The sequence below is a fragment of the Embiotoca jacksoni genome, unplaced genomic scaffold (assembly GCF_022577435.1).
Source record: "Embiotoca jacksoni isolate LCO1_2020_lvr unplaced genomic scaffold, fEmbJac1.0.p SCAF_1, whole genome shotgun sequence".
NCBI lineage: Eukaryota > Metazoa > Chordata > Actinopteri > Embiotocidae > Embiotoca > Embiotoca jacksoni.
This window is the reverse complement of record NW_027185229.1, coordinates 21,617,015-21,636,811: the sequence shown is the minus strand read 5'-3', so window position 1 is coordinate 21,636,811 and position 19,797 is coordinate 21,617,015. Positions and strand designations below refer to the sequence as shown.

Below are 19,797 nucleotides of genomic sequence, written 5' to 3'. Positions count from 1 at the left end.
TTAATGCTCATCAGACCAGACATAAAGGGTGACGGTAACTGGTGTTTTGAATTATTGTTTTTCTTTTATTCATTGACGGACACGCAATAGCAACAAAAGTGTATATAAGAAAAAAGATTGAATTCAAATTTTTTTTTTGCGGTGTCAAACTACAGAATTTCCCATGCTCAAGAATTATTTTTCCTTTATTTTTCTCACTAAATAGAGTCATCGAATGGAGCAGAAAGATTTTGATGTATAAAAGTGTGCAAACATGTAAATCATGGATAATATAAAGTTTATCCACAGATTACATAAATATCAGCCGTGTTTCTACAAACAGAATTGTAAAAAATTATACTCGAGTAGTTCTGTCCGCCTGCACTCGAGGAAACTTCTGGATTTTGTGCATAAATGTGTTTGGCTGTTGACGTCCCTTCTGCAACTCGAATGCGTACTCTAAATTGTGCCTGAAATATAAAGTACGGCACTTGCTCTAGATTATTTTTTTTTTTTTAATTTTTGGGCCTTTTTAATAATATTTCGTAAATGAAGAATATTTTACCTCAGACTACAAGATAGAAATACCTAATTTACATGACATTGTTGAATGAGACGTTTAATAGATTTAGAGTGTATTAACCATTATGCAAAAATAGAAAAAAAAAATTCGAGAAACATTTAACTGAAGGTCAATTCTGCTTCCCTCCCTTCAGTTCTTCAGCACACTCTTTGCACCCCTGGGTTTCTTCGCAGACAAGATGGAAAGCTTCATGCCGTCCAGTTTTTGGCACCAGCTGACTCGGATCTGACCCCATCTCACACAGACACAATACACACGCACACACACACACACACACACACACACACACACACCAACACCCACACACACCAACATCACTCCAAACCCTCGGACAAAAAGTGTTTGCTCTCCTGTCTTCAGCATTACTGTCCACTTGCCGCATTGTTACAGATTATGTTGGCTGAGGTTGTATCAACACAGCAATACCAGTCCTGAGATGCTCTCCCACACTGATCCAGCAGCCAGAGTTTTTCTAAGAACGCATTTGGTGAATACCATTTGCAACAATTTCACCGGGTCAATCACCTGTCATCATGGGGAAATTAAGATATTCTGAAATACCCCACAAAGCCTGGCTCTATATTTGGTCAAAAGCCCTCCTGTTTATTCAAAATAATAAATCAAACCATAAAAAAAACTAAACCTGCATGCTTTTAATGCTTCTCCGAGTACCGTCGAGTCACCCGAGTTTATTTTTTACCAAGAAAACAAGAATTACATGTGAACAGGAACGATTTCTTTGTAGAATGTCTATTTACGGATACAAGCTAGTCTTTTCTTTTCTCTACAGAAGTATCTCAGTGTATCAAAAAGATGGTATTTGTGTGTCCTGTATCAACCCTCTTTACCCCACAGACATCCGGCAGGGCTGATTTAAAAGTCTGAGAGACCTCCTAAAAACAGAGCTGTGATTTACAGTCTTGGAGTTGCTGCAGTGTATACATCGCCTCTGCAGCTCAACAGTTGTTGCCAAGGAATGACACCTCAGCACTATATCACTGGGGCAACCGCAGCCCCCGCAGCATCAAAATGTAAATGGGTTCATCGCTGGTCACAGTTATGCCCCTCATGGCATCACTCATTTCTGCTGATCGCACTATGGACTCTGTAAGTCAGCATGTTGCTGAACTGGCAAACAAAAGTTACAGAGGCACCAGCTGCAGCAGTCATACCGAGAATCACACGGCATAGTCGACGGAATAAATAGCTGTAAAACATGATTACAGTAATTCTAAATATAATATGCCGGTTGTTAATGAGCTCACTGGGGGACTCTCACTCGTTCTCATAATGCACCGGCATCATATTAAGTCGGTTGCTTTCACTGCCAGATGATCATTTTTGTATCGTTCAGAGCTGGAATTAACATTTACAGACACATTGTACAAAGTAAAAAAAAAAAAAGTAAAAAATGACATTCGGTTATTTTACTGTTATTAGCACGGTGGTGCAAATATTTCCCTCTGCGGAAGATATGCTCTTCTCTGTTTTATCAGACTAAACATGCTGAGACACCAGTGCCATTTGACGTATGAACCGACAGATAATGCAACAGCTTCCTGGAAACAAATGTGCCTGGTTACAATTTGTAATAAAATCTGTACATGTAATATTAATATATTATTCGACAACAGAAACAGAATGTAATCAAATTTAATGTTGAAAATACATCACCAGTTCAAGTGTTACACCACTTAGTTCTGATCTATGTACAGTAATATTTTAATGTTGCATCACCCCAAATATTTATGACATGAGCAGGTTTTATTACATTTTAAAGCATTTGACATGAGCATGTAATACTTTGTCAGGTTATGTTTATTGGTAGTTATTACATCATCAGTTCATGCCTGCCAACACTGACAAATCTCCACTCCACATGTGATTACAAAGAAAATGCGATAATAATAAAGTGCCTTTTTAGTACATCAATACTTTTAAACAACCACTACTGATAAAAGAACACCAAATTTGCATTTAATGCAACGACAGTATTGATGCGATGTTTCATGGCAAATATTCAATTTGGATGGATTCAGTTTTTATGCCCTCAAAATGTGTCATTTCTAACAGAATTGTTCATCATCCACTAATTGGCATTACAGGACATAGAATCAAAGTAACAATAGGAAACTAAATCTGGATCATATTTTTGAATACTTCTTATCTGAACAAGTATTCTGTTCTGAATTTCACTCTGGCCTGTAGCATTTGTCTGTATAAATTTGTGACGCATAAAAAAAAAAATCTTCACTGTGCAGGTGGAATTTAAGAGTACATGCTGAAGACAGGAGAATGTGTGAACAACTGTAATTACCCCTGGATGAGTTTGAAAGCAAAACTTTCAATAAATTACTCTTTCTGTGCTGTTACCTTGCATGTGTGGTACTTGATTTTTCTGTCTCGGTCCAAAGTTTTATTGTATTACAAATGTTACATTCATGTTTCTTAAATCGATGCAGAGCAACTGATTTTGCTTACTCGGGTGGAGACAGGGTATGTGAAGTCACAACTAATGTCTAACTTTTTTTTGTGACATAAAGTGAGAGATTTGAATGGTGTCCCTTGTAAGGTGAATGTCATTTCCCCTGATCTTTTCAAAATCTGTGTTGGAAAGATTTTTGTATCCTGTTCAAAGACAAACTTCACACTCTGGCATCCTGCTTCTGCTATATAAAGCCAAGTGCCATCATGCCCATGGTTATGATTAGTCCACTCTGCCACCATCAGCAGATGCATCTACGTGGCATGTTCTCAGTGAACCGCTGGTGACATAATCACACTCCATGCACTCATGCTTAAGAGGTGAGCAGCGGTAATGAAAATCATTGTCAAGGACTGTTGACGGGACCTCAAGTGTTTGCTCTCGGTGCCAGAGCGCGGTTTCACGCCACATGTTGAAACTTGAATTGCACACTGACCTCCATGGCGGAGAGCTTCAAAGTCAAAGCGACAGGGAACATGCAGGATGAAAAACAATTGAGAAAATAGAGGGTGAACATGATGACAACAGAGTATTTAAAGCGGCATATAATATCCACATGTCCTTTATGATAAGATAAGGAACATTCACAACATGTATGACCACAGCCACTATACGGTTAGTAAGGAAAGTAAATGACGATGATGATGATGATAAGGGGAAAAGCACACAGGTGTGACCGTGATGTCCCACTCAGACACACGCACTTAAAAATCTCCAGTCGGAAAGAATCAGTCCTAACAGTTGACCCACTAAAAAAAGAGGGTTTAATACCCTGCTGCCAACATCATAAACTCACACAAGATGAATTAATGAACTCTTGTGGCCTGGAATCTGTGCCAAGTGCGTCCCTGAATGTCACACACTGCAGTATATGTTGGACCAAATTAGTCCCCTGAAAACCTGCCTCTGAAAGTAAAAGAAAATGACGCCCACGAGGCTATGTGTTATGTCTGTCCATGGGTCTGTTACACTGTGTCCACACTGACCCTCTCCAAGAAACTGCCGTATGAAATGTGCTTTTGTGATTTATAAATTGCGATGCTGTAAAGTATTTTATATCTGGTGAGATTAAGGCTATTTGTATATTCCGGCAACATTGGACAACATCTCCGGGTCGTTAAAACGTAATTTTCTCCCACACACTAGCTCCGGTGCCACATCTGACATTACTCCTCACTCACATGGTGACACACCACGTTTAGCTGTGACACATATCAAACGCACCCTTTGGGGGAAAGGCGGGGTATTTAAACTCTCAGCACCTTCCCCAATGTTTTGCTGGTCTGGAACCACCTGCTGTTAATGTAGCTAATGCGTGCTCACAGACACAACCTGGGTTTCGTGGATGGGCATGCTCACTAAACATGATCCTGTCCTCTCTGTTACTGCTGGAAGGAAGTGAGCAACTCCGTTTGTTAGACAATTATCAGCTGTGCTTCTCACAGGCCATTTGGAAATAAAAGTGGTTTTCCTGTCACCTTGGCAGCCATGAGGACCAGGTGTCTCCCTCCAGAGGTTTTAAACTGCACTGAGACTACTTCACACTGCCAAGGTAAGTGTTGTGCTGCCTCTACTAACATGGTAATCCTCAGTAATTTCTTGGCTCCGTTTGGCTGACACGTCTGTGCTTGGCATAATTAGAAACCTGTGACATTTCTGATGCTGCTTATGACAGTGTTTGTTTGTTTGTTTGTTTCATCCACTTATTGACCTATTGTTGTTTTTTTGGCTTGTTGTTGGGCAATTACGATGCTTTTTTTGTTGTTGTTGCTGGTTTGAAACATGGCGAAATATTGCTGCTCATGTTTCAGTGTTTTAAGGTTTGAAGTGGTTTTGGGGCATATTTCCCACCAAGGCTGCTGTTGTTTTGAGTGGTTTCCTGTTCTCAGTGTAAATATTATAGGAAACTAAACATGACTGTTGTCCTGCTCACAATTCATTCACATTGTTTCTGTTTAATGTAAGTTTTTGTACACGCATTGTAGGTCCTCACATTCACATTTTTCACACACACACTTCATTCTAATCTTTCTGAGCTCCTCTGTGTCGTTACCGCTCCTGCTGCACTCGCTTCCTCCCTCGGCTTTACATCCATGTACTGATGCTTGCTCTTGCTTATCATTGTATATGACCAAAAAAAAGGACATTGTTTGCTCTAGCCCATTCATTTTTGGAACTTCAATAAGCAAAGGTTGAAGCTGTATGACTGAAGTGTCTAGCTTGTCTGCACATCACACAGATTGCTGGTGGATTTACTCATTTACAAGATAGTATTTTTCCTTTTGTCATCTGTTGCGCAAAATATCAAACTAGTAACTATAGCAGCTATAAAATATATTTAATTTGCATCCAATGGGGCTTTTAGGAAAATGATTGTATGATTCCTCTCCTATTTCCGCTGTGTTGCAGTGAAGCGGCGCCCAAAATGCCAAATATCAGCTCTGCTCTTACTCCGTATTCACACAATAAATCCACTTCATGTGACTTGGCTGAATGAATTTGTGGATTATTATGCATCTGACCACAAAACATACAATGTGCAGCGATAACAGTGTGCCCTGCTTAATTAAATATCCTTGACAAAGGCACTAAACCCCAATGCGGTCATTTGTTGTATGGCACTGTGGATATTGGAGTCCACAAGATACCTAAAATGTGACGATGTTGAGTCTGTTCCTCAGTTATAGAACATACTAAATGTCAGATTTATATCTGAATATTGCCCTTTCTCCCAGTAACAAACGTGTATGACATCACTCGGCAAGTAATAAATATGCAACACCATAGCAGCTATCGTCAAGTCCAATTTCATGTCCACATACAGCTCTTAATTATTTCTGATGAGGTCATAAGGACCATCTTCTCTTCCAAAGAAAACATTTTTGACTTATTTCTTGAATAGTCTAGAGAGCAATAATTTCACAATGCATACATATCAGTATATTTCCACATATCGCTATAAATCACAGATATCGATCATATGGCTGGACAGGGTTTTGGACTGGAGGACTCGTCAGACGAGGAGAAAATTAAATCTGTTTAGTGTGAAAAGGACACAACACTGAATAAGTCTCGACTCGGTACAATGTACGAGCATTAATTGCAGCATTTCTCTCCTCTGGTTTCCCTTAATGTGAAACATCCATGCAGACCACAATTTCCCATGGGACCGTTTTAGCTCTGAAATGTTGTTAAAACGAGATGCCCATTTGATATCACTGTGATGGCATAGAATGCCTGCGATGTCGCTGCTGTTATTTTTACAGACTTCAGCTGGATCACACACGGTGGAGAACAAGGCACCGCACATACTGTGACAAATTTAAAGATCAGCAAAGCATTAATAATCTGATCTGTGCTTGTGAAGCTTAGCAAAGTGCTCGATGAAAAATGTTCTTTTCAAAGAAAGCTGCATGTTTTCAAAATCCCTTACAGATAATTCAAATGTAATTACATTGTGCGATTATATTTATTCATTATGATGTTACTGGAAAATATACTCTGGATTTACCTGACATTGAACTGACTGAACTTTAAAACACTAACCTGGTCGGCTACATTATTTTTATCCTCTCCGTGCCATTGCTGTAACACGGCTAAAGCACAGAAGACCATATAAGCTGGAAGAGAACGGAAGACCTCTAGTAGGAGTGACAGGGTGGATCAACAAGGTTTAATATAGAACCAGTAAGATATTTTGGGACCTGCATTTCCAAGGTGAAAATACCTCCATAGACAGTCATACATACAAGGACACTGTTGCACCAAACCCTGACACACTAAAAGCTTGACTTGAGTGTAAAAATGTGATTTTAACTGAAAAGTCAGGCTATTGATACGAGATAAAAACACAATTTTGCTTGCTGAAATGGAAAAAGATTACATTTGAAAATGAGGATCTTTTACTATTAGACCCACATGGACTCATAATTATGATATTCACTTTCAACCAATTCAAATCCAAAGTGAAGATTAATGCAGCCTCAGAGGTTTCTAATGTAGACTTGGGTACAAAATGTTAATTTTATAATGGACAGAAACCAGCGGAGTTGTACTTTTGTTTTACAGCGTGGGCCCAGGTCGGCCTCTGCTGTGTGAACAGCTTTCACCTTTCTAATCTTTAAGGAAACACAGCCAACATCCTCTTCATTTACATTCAAAACAGGCTCTTTTGCTTGCAATTAACTTTTGACTTGGTCTGTCATTTGGCCTTGTTCAAAGCACTTTACTTTGGCTTTTCCCCTCATTACGTGCACTTGAAACAATTCGTTGACTCTTAGCATTCACAGCTTGTTGTCAGATTCATTTAAATCCATAAACTCCCCCAAGGGCTGTGTCTCCAATGGCCTAACATGATGTCTGCCTGCATTACCAGATGTTAAGAAAGTCAAATTCAAGGTCTGTAGCTACTTCACTGCTCTTTTTTGCAACGTCTTGGCGCGGCTTCACAAAACACTTCACCGCTCGCATACCAACCCGAGCTAGTAAATATGTGCACAGAGGACTGAAAGCACAGTTGCATAAGATTACATTATAAGTGTCCTGTCACAATGCGATGACAGAAAGAACATGTTTGTTGTGCCCTTTGTCATAAGAACAATGAGGAAAAACTCGTGAAGTTTGAAAATGGTGACAGGACCTAAGACTGAGAAATTTTGTATTTTAATACGTTGTATTTCCTCCTAAATCGTACGTAATGACTGCATCAAATTTTGCAACATTATGACAAAAATTTACAACCGTGGAAAGTCATAATGTTAAAAATGATTTTATCTTATGACATTTGTTGGGTAAAAAGTAGAATTGAGGCATTCACGTAACAGTTGTCTACATTGATTTTGCAGTTTTGTGTATTTCATGGGCTTTTGCAGTTCAGCTAGGTTATGATTTTTGAATAGTCATTCAATTATTTAAAAAAATTGTTTTTTTCAACGATTGTTTTGACTTAGAAGATATTTTTTCCCTTGCTTTCCTTGGCGCCTGGTAGTAAAGCTTTTTAACCACCTGAAGGTGGCGCTAATCCAGCTAAAAGCGGTTTGCCAACTGCAATTAAGCAACAGAAGAAGGAGCTGTAACTACAAGGGAGTCTTCAAACAATAGTCGAAATGTTCCCTTGCGAATATCAAATAATTTTTTTTGTTAAGATGCCAAATCCCTATTATGCAGTGTATTGTTGGATCACTGCATTGTGTTTTGGCAAAAGTTGAACCACGTTGAACTTTTTTATATTATTTTGCAACAAAGGCCTACTTGAAATGACTCTGCGACTTTGTTGTTTCTTTTAGGGATGTTGTCTGTGTGAACATGGCCTACAGCAGTTGCTCGAAGGTGTTGGTAAAATTGGAAGCAAAGACAAAGAGCCTGAGGTAGAAATGAGAAAGTTTTCCACGACTTAACACAACCAGAATGTGTTAGACTTGTTACAGACAATCAAATATGCAACATACTGTACAATACTCTTTCAAACAGCAGTCCAATAAGTCCATAATAATCTTACTTTTTTTTTTTTTTTTTTTTATCTTAATGTATCTTTTTTTCTTTCAACAATCTACCAAAATCCAACTCTGCAGCAGGTATACTGCACTTGAACTGAAAGTCCTTGCAGGCTCTTTTGTTTGTGGTTCCTTCGGCTTCACAGTGTGATTATCTGGCCTTAATTAAGAAATACATTTTTCACAAACGCCGTCTGACTTTTTGTTAGTTTAATAGTTGCAGTAATTAGCAGCAATAGTCTTTGTATTTTAAGTGAGTTGTTGTAGTACCGTACAATGACTTGATGTCATTTTAAATGATACAATGTCTGTATTTTTACAAAGATCTCTCTCACTTTAGTCTAAATATTATTATTATTAGGATCATCTCTCTCATCTCTTAATGCTCACAGTCTTTACATACCATAAAACAAGCAGGCATCATCTCGTATATCTGCCTCAACCAAGGGTGCATTTAGAGCAGAATATAATTTTCAGCCATTTAGTATCAAAGATTCAAAGTTTGTTTCATAAACGCTCAACACATTGTTCTTAAAAAGCCTTTGTAAAGCAGCACATGATCAGTAAACTGGGCCTAGTTTCCAGTTTATGAACATCAAATGAAAGTTTGTGAAGTCTTTGCTTCAGAAAATATCAAAGCGTTGAAAGCCAGAGGTATTACAGTATGATATCCCGACTAAAAGGTAGTTATTAGAGCAGAGGTTAATGAGTCACTGGTGCCTGTGATTGGTCGGGTTTCCTCGCTAGGTTACGTCCAGCCAATCAGGCCGCTTGTGGGGCTTGCAGGTGTGAACGTCCACCACGTCCTCACAGTCTTTGCACTCCACAGCGCAGCACCACTTGAACTTGCACTCGCACTTGGTGACACGCTTGACGCGCATGGTGTCGTAGCCCCGCCCACAGCACATGACCTCACAGCCATCTGTGCCTCTTGAGGACTTGTTGCACACTCTGCCCGATGTGCCCAAGGAGCCTGTGAAGAGAAGAAAAAGTTGCAGTTCTTGGTGCAAGACGTTTCATCTTTCTCCTTTTTCCAAAAGGTAGAGCAGAAACTTTGTGTAGAACTTGACGTGCAGGGAATTATTGACCTTACAGTTGGACCTTACGAGACGATTCATTGGAATCATTGAAATGTCTATCCATGTGTCAGCCAAAATAGATGACAAAACTGAGACAAATGCATGTTTATCAGAAGGAAACCGAATGTCTGCTTTGTTATTAATGGAGAGGATTTTTTTTTTTTTTTTTTTTTTTTTTTTAAATAAACACATTTGTGAAAATTTGTGCTGAAGAAATATGAGAAGATAAATACGGATTTTTTTTTTTAGCTACACTATCAGCGTAACTCTAGTCGGGACAATTCCCTCTGTCGATTGATTGGTTGCATTCATGGTACCCAGAGGATTTAACTGAATGACTTGGATCTTTCTTTTGCGCCACCATGTGGCTAATATTTGTGATTCAGAGTGAAATGTCTCGTCACTTGAAGCCATGCAATTTGATGCAAATGTTCACGTTCTTTGTGAACTTTACAGATCCATTGACTTTTCATTTGGTGCAATTGCCAGGTAAAAAATGTCCAATAGTTCCAACTGTTCCAACAATATGGTAGCAAAATTCAGGTTAAGTATTGGCACTTAGTTTGTAGCATGATTCCAAAGACTGAAAGCAGTCAAGAACTAAAGAGCAGTGACACTCCATCAAATTCAAGTGTACAGTATGTCCAGGAAATATATACCTCTTAACCTGCTAAATGCTCTGCTGTATTTAACTTGTTAACTTTATCTGCTGTTTTGTATTGGCCTGACAGCATGCAGTAGGCTTTATCTGACATTTCTTTTTGGCGAAGACAGCTGCCACATGCTGCCAGAAATGAGGTTGATGAGAGCCTCGTCTGCAGGGCCAGAAAACCAAAACAAAGAGACAGATCTGTGTACAGCAGGGCTGGGTGATAACGCACTGTGAGCTTGTCACTCTGAGTCACCACCTTCACATTATACAAGACAAATAATTATCTGATTAATCGTAAACATAAAATATTAAAAAGCGCAGCTATTCAGCAATTGCTATGCATTCTTTTTGTGAAGTGGGAATGATATGTATCTTTTCTGTTGCTCATACAGTAACTGTGCTCTGTGTTTTTCTCATATTGGTTCCCTTGGTCACATATGAGCTCGACTTAATTACATTTTGGAAAACCTCCAGTGATGACATAAATGTCCAGAACAGCCAATGCTGGCAGTTGACCATCTCTGAGCAGCAATGGAGATGTTGACGCTGAAAACTGAAACTGTTTATCCAAAGCAAAATCACTTTTCCCACACTCTTCAGCAGGGTTTATGCTTCCAGACACTCTCAGACCCAAGCACAATTGTGTCCATGTACTCAGGTGTAAAATCTAAGCCTCGATCAGATGCCAGGTCTAATAACAGAGCATCCCTGAAGTAAAGAGAAAAGGATAAGAGGAGATATTCCCCTCAGGCTGTTGCGAGTGGAGCTTAATACTGACCAAAGGAAGGATTTGAAAAATAAGCCTGCGTGTATCCTTAGGTTGCGAATTCCTATACAATAGAGATTAAAGACAAGGAGGGTCATGGGCTCTGTTTTAAGATCACCTTTTAACAAGGAAAGACAGCCAGTGAACACACCTTCATTACCCCTCAGTTGTCAAAGTGCAACCAAGCTAACTACAGGGAGGAGTGGACGAATCTGATAAGTTAATACCATCATCAAACCTGAAAATGCTATCCTGCCTAACCTATTAACAGTGAGTTAGAAAGCTCCTTCATGCTCTATTGAAGAGAGAGACAGAGCCTAACATGGCAAAGCAAACATTAGGAATTTAAGGAGATGTTAAAGGTCAAATCATTGAACTTTAAGCTGTGAAGGAATGCAAGCCTGCAGTGGACGAGTCTCCGATCCTCATAGATTTTGAAAAACTAACATGGGGTCAACCATCTGTTTGTCTCATGTCTTTTAAATTAAATTTTGAAATTTTGTGCAGTTAATTTTGAGAAATTATTAAATTATTTCAACACAAGCTCAAAAGTGAATCAATTAATATAGATTGTTGATATTTTGCTGATAGAGTCCTGAAGAAGATACATACAAACAATAATTATGACATATCTACTATACAAAAAGTCTTTCATTAGAGATTTTGATTGTAAGATCTGTGGCGGTTATGACGAGTTAGTCGCTGAATTTGTCCTTTTAAATGTTTTGGTGTAATAAATTCTACAGATTAAATGTCGATTACTTAAAATGTATGGAGGTGGTGGTGGCTTTTTGCAGATTAGTATTTGCATATATGTTGACAGATAAGCAACAATAAATTGCAGAACACCACCAAAAAAGTCATTCAGAGATGATAAAGTTAGGTATTGCATCACTTTTATCAAAGAGCTTTGATAGGGCTGTCATTTTTGCAAAATTTGTGTTGAATATTAACTGTCATACAAATACGTGTGATTAATAGTTTCATTGTCTTTTTCTACTAATTTTATGCCACTAGACCCTAATCATTGTTTAATAATACATGTATACCTTATGAAGAAGAATCTGTTTTTTGGCTGTGGTATTTGGCTTTGCAACTAAATTCATGATGTTAATGTCAATAGATGCTCATTGAAATGCACTTGGTTTGAATATTATAAAGTTAAGCCCCTCGAGATAAACAGTTGGTGGTACTAATTCTCCTATCGTGTTCCAGTAAAACGTGGCAAAAGAAAAAGGCACATTGAGATGACATCATTAGAAGATTGCCAGTAAAACCTCCAAACAGTGGAAAGGATGTGGTAATATTGGTTGGAAATGTAACAAATCTGTTAGTTTCATCCAGCTGTGTTTTACAAATACAGGAAAAAAAATGTTGTATGATTCATCTTAGAGCAACTGTTTCATCAAAACTGTTTGTGAATGTAATATGTTTATTTAACCAAATCAAAACGGGCATATAATCTAACATAGAGTGTTTAAAAAATTGCCCTGGTTTGTTTTTTTTTTTTTGTTTTTTTTTTTTTAGGTGCAGCTCAAGTGTTAACACAAACTTTCCCCCTCTGGGAGGTCCTGATTGTCCCCTTTTTTTTCTTTTTTTTTTTTACTGTGTACATATACAGTATATACTGGCCAAACTTCATTCTTCATTCATTCCCTCACCTGCTGCACGGTCCATGAGACAGTAATCTGGGGAGTTCTCCACATACACTAACTCATTCTTGGTGCTTCCCTTGAAGTCCTTGTCAGCCACCATAAAGCCCGTCCCGTCCTGGTTCATGGTCACCTCGATGGCTGTGTTGTACTTCTTGCGAAGATAGTCTCCAGTTCGCCTGAAGTCAGACATGGCCAGCCAGCAGGTTCTCAGAGAACAGGAGCCACTGACCCCGTGACACTTGCACTCCAGCTTCATAAAGCGCTTCACTGCCTGGAGCAGAGGTCAAAGGTGACAGGGTGTTAAGCCCACGATGTTGCCCATGGCATGATGTAGGTGTGATCAGCACTGTTAGCAGAGTTGATTAGCTGAATATTCTTCGCTCTGACTAGATTTTACTTGATGATCCTCCAGAGACTTCTTAAAACAACCCGAGTTGAATTGAAAACAAAATTTGCTGATAAAAGTGTCTTTATAATGTATGCTTCTTTCGTTGCCTGTTGTCTTTTATATGAAACCAGAAGGATATTTTTCTCCTCTTCAATGAAAAGAAGTCAAGTCACTATCTGCCAATTGCACTTGAGAATATTCGTGCCATGTACATTTTTACTAAATTTGTATTATTTATAGTGAAAGGTGTTGTGAAAGTCAGTTTCTTGAAAATTCAATTGAGGTCGGAGCTGTGATAGTTAGGTGGTTAATTGATTTGTCAATCAAAACCTAATCAGCAGCGATGTTGGAAAAAAATTCCCCTCGGGGATTAATAAAGTAACTACCTAACCTGACCTAACCTAACCTGTTTGATTAATTGTAAAGGTCCAAACAGTTGATTGTTTCAGCTTCTGAAATATTAATATGTGCTGTTTTTTCTTACTTCAACATCACTGCAAATTGGAAAAACTTTGAATTTTTGACATTGATACAAAAAAAAACCTGTTTTAGATTTTAATAATCTCTGGTTAGGATTTCTTTTTATTGTTTTTAGATGTTTTGAATGTCAAATGATATCCAATTAATTAATTGTATAACAATCAGAAAAGTAATCTATTATAAAGATGATAATAAGTTGCAGCTTTAATTGAGATGATTACAAAAAATAAGCTTTTGGAAATGTCCACATTTTGCCTTATACAATGAATACCATGTATTTTCTTGCAAAACTCAAGGGCATCTTACTAGCTTTTACTGGACCTTCAAAATCTAAAACTATCTTAACAGGATGGCTGCATAGAAAAATATGATCTGCCACGATGTAATATATTGTCATATCATCCGATACTTTAAACATAATTCTTTGTGAAATTAAAATCACTAATGAAATTTAAATAAATACATTTTACGTTATTATTTCATAATTTGAGTCTTGATGTGCAAACTGTCATTTTCACCCAACTCTTTCGATGTTTTGTTTTTTTTCAAACACAAGTAGACAGACAACACAGTAGGACTGTTACTGTGTTTTGACTCCTACAAGGCAAATTATCATTGTTCTTATAAAAAAAAAAAAAAAAAAACGTAACTGTAACACAGTGGCGCTAAAGCTCAAATATTTAATATTAAAACTTCTGCCACTCACCATCCGACCGCAGCGGTTGTTGTGCAGATTCATCAGCGCTCGTGCGTCTTTCACCATCCTCTCTCGGGCATCGACGAAGGCCTTGGCAAATTTTATGCCATAGTTGATGTTGTCGCTGCATCCACCCCAGTCAAAGTTGCCCTTGTCGTCGCTGGCCTGTCCGCGTTTGTGACTGTCGCAGTTGCAGATCTTAAGGTCCCCCTGACTGCAGGCCCTGGTGATGGCGTAGACCACTCCCGCTGATGAGATGGCGTACACAAATGCTGCCTCTCGGCTGCCTGGGTGAAGGAGAAGCAGATGTGTTGCAGTTACAGATAAAAAAAAATAATATAATACTGTTGGTAAAGAAAGGGTTGTCACTGCCACTTTTATTTGATACATAACGGCACTGTAAATGTTGTTTTAGCGCCATAATTCGATTGGCTTTGTAACGATGTTTGTCACGATTTGAGCTGTTCTTCTAGTACCCAAGTTCACGGTGTTGCTGTTGGGTAAAGCAGCCTTTTCTCAGTATATCCTAAACCGCAGGAGCACTGAAATCAGTCCATTTATGGATGGTTCAGACTGAAGTGGCAGCATTTCGGCTATAGCATCACAATCCAGCCGACTCTCCTTTCACCTTTTTAATTTGCACAGATGGCAGCTTTCTCAGTCACTGAGCTGTGTTTTCATTTTAGATGAGAGGAGATTTTGGGGGTTATTTGGTCTGGCTGTCCCACCCTCCTCCTGTTCTCATTCCTGCTTACGCAATGAAGCAGAACACAGGCGATATGTCAGGGAGTAAAGCTTTGTCTGGCTGCCAGAAACATCTACCCAAATATTTACATCTCCTATTACTGTTTATACATCACCATTGTGGATCTCTCGATCTGCTACTTGTTTTCGGGGAACATCCACTTTCCCAATCTTCCCTCATTCCCGAGAAGCTAGAAAACTCTTTCTCTTTCTGTTTGTATTCCAGGGTGAAGTTGATTTTAATAAGACACCTATTAATTCTCTGCTTATCTGGTAACAGAGGAGAGACATTTACGAGGATGATTAACTCGAGTGTCGCCGACATAAACAACCACTGTCACACGTGCACAAAGAACCACACGGATAGAATTTCCAGCCACACACGTGCAGACTCACTTCGCAGCATCACCCTGCCAAACACAGTGTGGTCCCGGTCCAGCGTGCTGCAGTTCCAGCGGTGGTGTCTGAACTGATGCTGGCACTCTCTGATCCACTCTTTGGCTCCCTCACTGATGGACTGCATCAGGTCCGGGTGCCGCTGGCAGAGCTGACGCTGCTTGTTCACAAGACCAGGAATGTTGTCGCAGATCACCCGAGCACCCAACGCTCCAATGTACCTGCAGACACAGATTCAGCCAACACAGTGTTGATGATAACTAAAGGGGCACTTCACTCATTCAACATTTATAAAGTTCAGTTAATCATCTACCGCTTAGTCTTTCAAAAGAGTTGTGTCTATTGTGGCTCTGAAGGAGCTTTTTTAAATAGGACAAAATAATTCTTAGTGATGTCATTTAAGGTTATCCTGCCACCTGCTTACGATGAGCATTCCATTCTTTTTAAGTGAAACGGACAAAATTCATTCACTTCAGATTATTCCACCTCTTTCAATCAGACTAAACATTGACACAACATTTTAAGGCACTGCAGTGTCTAACTGGTTTGAGAAAAGTGGAGACCAACTGCTCATCCAAGATGTAGCCTAGTATTTATTTATTTTTCTTGATTTATAACTTGCACGGTGGAAGTAATACAAGCAGCAGAGAAAGAAGCACGTTACTTGGCTACCTAGTTAGTGCCTCGTGTTCCACACTCCCCGAGGTTTGTTACATGTAGGCCTGTGTACAACTTCATGTTTCCCGCTGCTTTTAGTATCACCAAGAGTAAAATCTGCTCTGACTGCAGCTTCAAAGGTTCATTTTCAACAGAAAGTCTGTGTTGCAAAGATAGAGTTTGACAGATGGCAATTTGCCAGACTAACAAAGTCTACGGAGTTGTATGATTGGTACTGCAGCGTAGGATACCAAATCTTTTGGAGCTTGCTGCATCCTGTGGACTAATGGTCAAGATAAATTGATCTCTGCTGCTTGACCTTTTACCATCTTTTTTTTTTTTTAAATGTATTTGCGTCTCACGTGTCTCTTTTTTCAATTTAAGAAAGTACCATACGTATATCATGTTTGTTTTAATCCCTACAAATTTGAAGTAAAAATGTCAATTTATCACTTTGTTAAGGGTTATGTGCCAGACTATGTATGCGTCACGATCCCCTACAAAATGGAAATTTCCTGTTTTTACAGTGTGTTTCTCGTTTGGATTAAATAACACCATCGATGACGCCAATAGGCGGCAACCCACCTATTGGTTTGTGAACTGCCATTTTATAATCTGGAGTCTGGCATTTTGGCCGCCACCATCTTGCTTTGTTGGAACCAGAATTGAGCATATGAACGAGCTGGGGAGGGAGCTGCATCCAATGAACCCGAGGACACTATGCCCGCCCCAGGCATGTCAATCAAACCAGGAATGCATTTAGTTAATTACATTGTGATTACTTTTGGATAAAAAAAATCTATTTATATTAGTAGCCTATTTCATGAAAGAGAGCCAATGGAGCCAGATGGGTTTTTTTTAAGACGGCCCCTTGCGCTTCATGGTACTTCCACATTGGCTTCACTTTTTAGACCCCAATTTGATGTCCATGTTCATATACAGTCTATAGTTAGGACCTCAAATAAATTGCTAACATTAAACATTATTGAAAAGAAGAAGTTATAAACCTAAGTCAGAGCAAGAAGAAGAAAATAGAAACGCATGTAGTTGTAGTAACACTGATAGGTGGATTTTGTTATTTACATTTGGACTTCAGCTCTTTCACTATTTTCCCTGTGGTCAGTGTTTGTGCGGGGTTAGCTCGCTTCATATTTAGCGTACACACAAGATCTTGGCAAACATGAACATTTCTAAAAATCAACATATGATAAGATGAAAAGCTTTTCCCAAAATCTAAAATGTCTAGTTTAGTCGAGATTATTGATTAGATTTGAGATAGAGTGACTAGTTTTCTTCACCTCATACCCGTTGTCTTCTTAAGACTCAGATGTTCAGGATGTAGAAGAGATTATTAAATTCCTCACATTCAGTGAAAAGTATTTGCTTCCTGCCTTTTTTTTCCCGACATAATCCCTAACTTTGTAGCAACTCTTAAGAAGGTGGATCACATGCTGGTGGCATTGTCACACTGGGGGGGCCTCTTATCAACAGGACAGTCATCTACAGTACAAGTGGGGCGCTAAGGGCTTTCCCTCACTCCCTCAACAGATCAACCATATGATGGTACAGCACCCCCCCCCCCCACCCCCCAACCCCTTCTTCTCCCTCCCTCTCTAAGCCTGCACGCTCTACTCTCCATCCGGATATCATTATAGTCCTTAATCGCTGCCACATTTGTGTCGCCTGGCCACTGAGACAGAAACAGACATAGCAGGCAGTTTCCACTCCTGTTATGGCCTTCCCAGTCCCGTTCTAACTGTGACTATCTGCCCGAGCAGTAAAGCAGAACAGAAGCACTACTTGTGTTTATTGTGTGTTGTACATACCGGCTGTGCCAAAAGACCCCTGACTGTCTCCACACACACACACACACACACACACACACACACACACACACACACACACACACACACAGAAACAGAAACGGGTCCTGTGCAGAAAGACACATGGCACTCATCTATGGTGGTTAAAAATAGGCCCAAACTACACAAACCAGTTTAAAATAAATATTAATAATTTGGACACAAAGCTTCCAAGCCTCTCCTCTTTATCACATTCTCTATTTCTCTTGAATTTCTCAACAATTTCGTGAGTTTATTCATAATATATTTGCACAAGACAACAAAGGGATTGCACAGTAGCAAATAGGATGACATGCTTTTGGTTCTCTTGGGAAATGACTATAATTTTATTCACAAAGGGTGAAACAAACAAAGGCTAACTGTTATGAGGTGCAGGGCAACGATTAAGAAGAGAACACAGAAGGGCTTCACTTTGCTTAGTTAAATATAAAGTAGACATCAAATAGATTTTCTTTTAAGTGTAACATGAGAACAACTATTTCAGGTGAGAGGGGTAGTGTGTGTGTGTGTGTGTGTGTGTGTGTGTGTGTGTGTGTGCGCGCTCGCAGAGGGTGGGGGTGCTTACTTTCCAGCTGGGTATTTTTCCCCTCCTCTGGGCCTTTAAAACCCTCAAGAGAAATCATCAAGGGGCATTTATTCAGGCACCAACGCCTGCACCTGCCACTTACTCTGGGTAAGATAGATGGATAGGGGAGATTCCCCCCCAACACCATTCATCTTCATAAACTTGTGACACACTTTGCTGTGCTGAAAATTTCACTTTGCATTGATGTTTGAGAAAAACATAACATCAGTAGAAAATTCCCATACATGGGCGCAGAGGAATGAGAGCGGTCTCATCTTTCGAGAGTTGATAGCAAAGTTGAAATTTTACGGGTGTCGGGACATTTTTTTTTTTTTTTTAGATAAGCAGACAGATTTTACAGGCCTATATATTTTTCATTTCCATCTTTAAAAACATTTAGACTAGAGCAATACCATTTTATGTACCATCAAAGTGTAACACAACAGCTGAACATAGGTAAGTGTAAGACAATGTACTTCTTATTTTAAAAAAAAAAAAGTGTATATTTTCACATAAAAGTTTTTTTTATTTTTTTATTGATAGATTTGGATTTGCGTTTGCCACGTGTGCATTACTTTTGCAGCAATTGCAACTTCTTGACATATTAGTTTTATAGGTACTAAATCATTTTCTGTGATCAATTAACTGAAACATAAAATACTCTTGAAAGGTCACACTCACCACCACGATGAATCCACTCTCGGTGTGAAAATGAGCAGAAGCAAAATAAAACTGAAGTACATTTTAGAGATGGGTTTGGAGTGATGCTGGTGTTTTGCCCCATTTCTGATCCCCTTAGCCCTCCTGCTGTCTGATAAGCCCCGAGATTTCATCAGGCAAAACATGTTTCTTTCTCTTCATGTGTTGGCAAAGGCTGCACAATCAGGTGTGAAAGTCCTTGACGACTGTTCGCCGTCCATCATCGGGTAACGCAAAGAACTTTCACATGGAGGAAAAGTGCTTTTTAAACTCCATCAGTTATCTGCCGTCATGATGCAATGCAGATTTTCCGCCGGTACATCCATAATCTTCATTGGCTTTGCTGCTTGTATTTAATGTGAGCTGAACGAGTCGACCGTCTCGGATGTCTCAGACAATATATTCACCTTTTTCCTCCTCAGCTGTTGCGCTCCGTATTTAAAATAATTAAAGCTGCGGGAAGAAGCAAAGTAAAATCCGACGCTGTCGCAAAAATGATCGAAGTCGCTAAAATCGGACAGGAACCCAGTGGAAGAAGTATCTCCGAGGATGAGACGGACACTGTGCTCACCTTTCCTCCTACAGCCGGGAGTGAAGGTGCGCACAGAAACGCACAGC

General features: G+C 39.3%; 2 protein-coding genes across 3 annotated transcripts in view; one reads left to right on the top strand and one right to left on the bottom strand.

Annotated features, from left to right (window-relative positions):
* The window catches only part of st7l (suppression of tumorigenicity 7 like), a 16,238-nt gene extending 13,304 nt beyond the window's left edge, over nucleotides 1-2,934 (top strand). For both annotated transcript variants that reach the window (XM_069147536.1, XM_069147544.1), the window contains exon 15: nucleotides 696-2,934. In XM_069147536.1, the coding sequence (XP_069003637.1) occupies nucleotides 696-791 (96 nt within the window). In that variant the 3' untranslated portion in view covers nucleotides 792-2,934. The remainder of the gene's footprint in view (nucleotides 1-695) is intronic.
* On the bottom strand, nucleotides 2,200-19,797 carry LOC138197075 (protein Wnt-2b-A-like). Its single transcript, XM_069147557.1, has 5 exons — nucleotides 19,162-19,797; nucleotides 15,397-15,617; nucleotides 14,266-14,543; nucleotides 12,698-12,962; nucleotides 2,200-9,512 (listed from the first exon to the last, which is right to left on the bottom strand). Exons 1-5 carry the CDS (start codon nucleotides 19,323-19,325, stop codon nucleotides 9,283-9,285), a joined length of 1,158 nt encoding a protein of 385 aa, XP_069003658.1. The 5' UTR covers nucleotides 19,326-19,797; the 3' UTR covers nucleotides 2,200-9,282.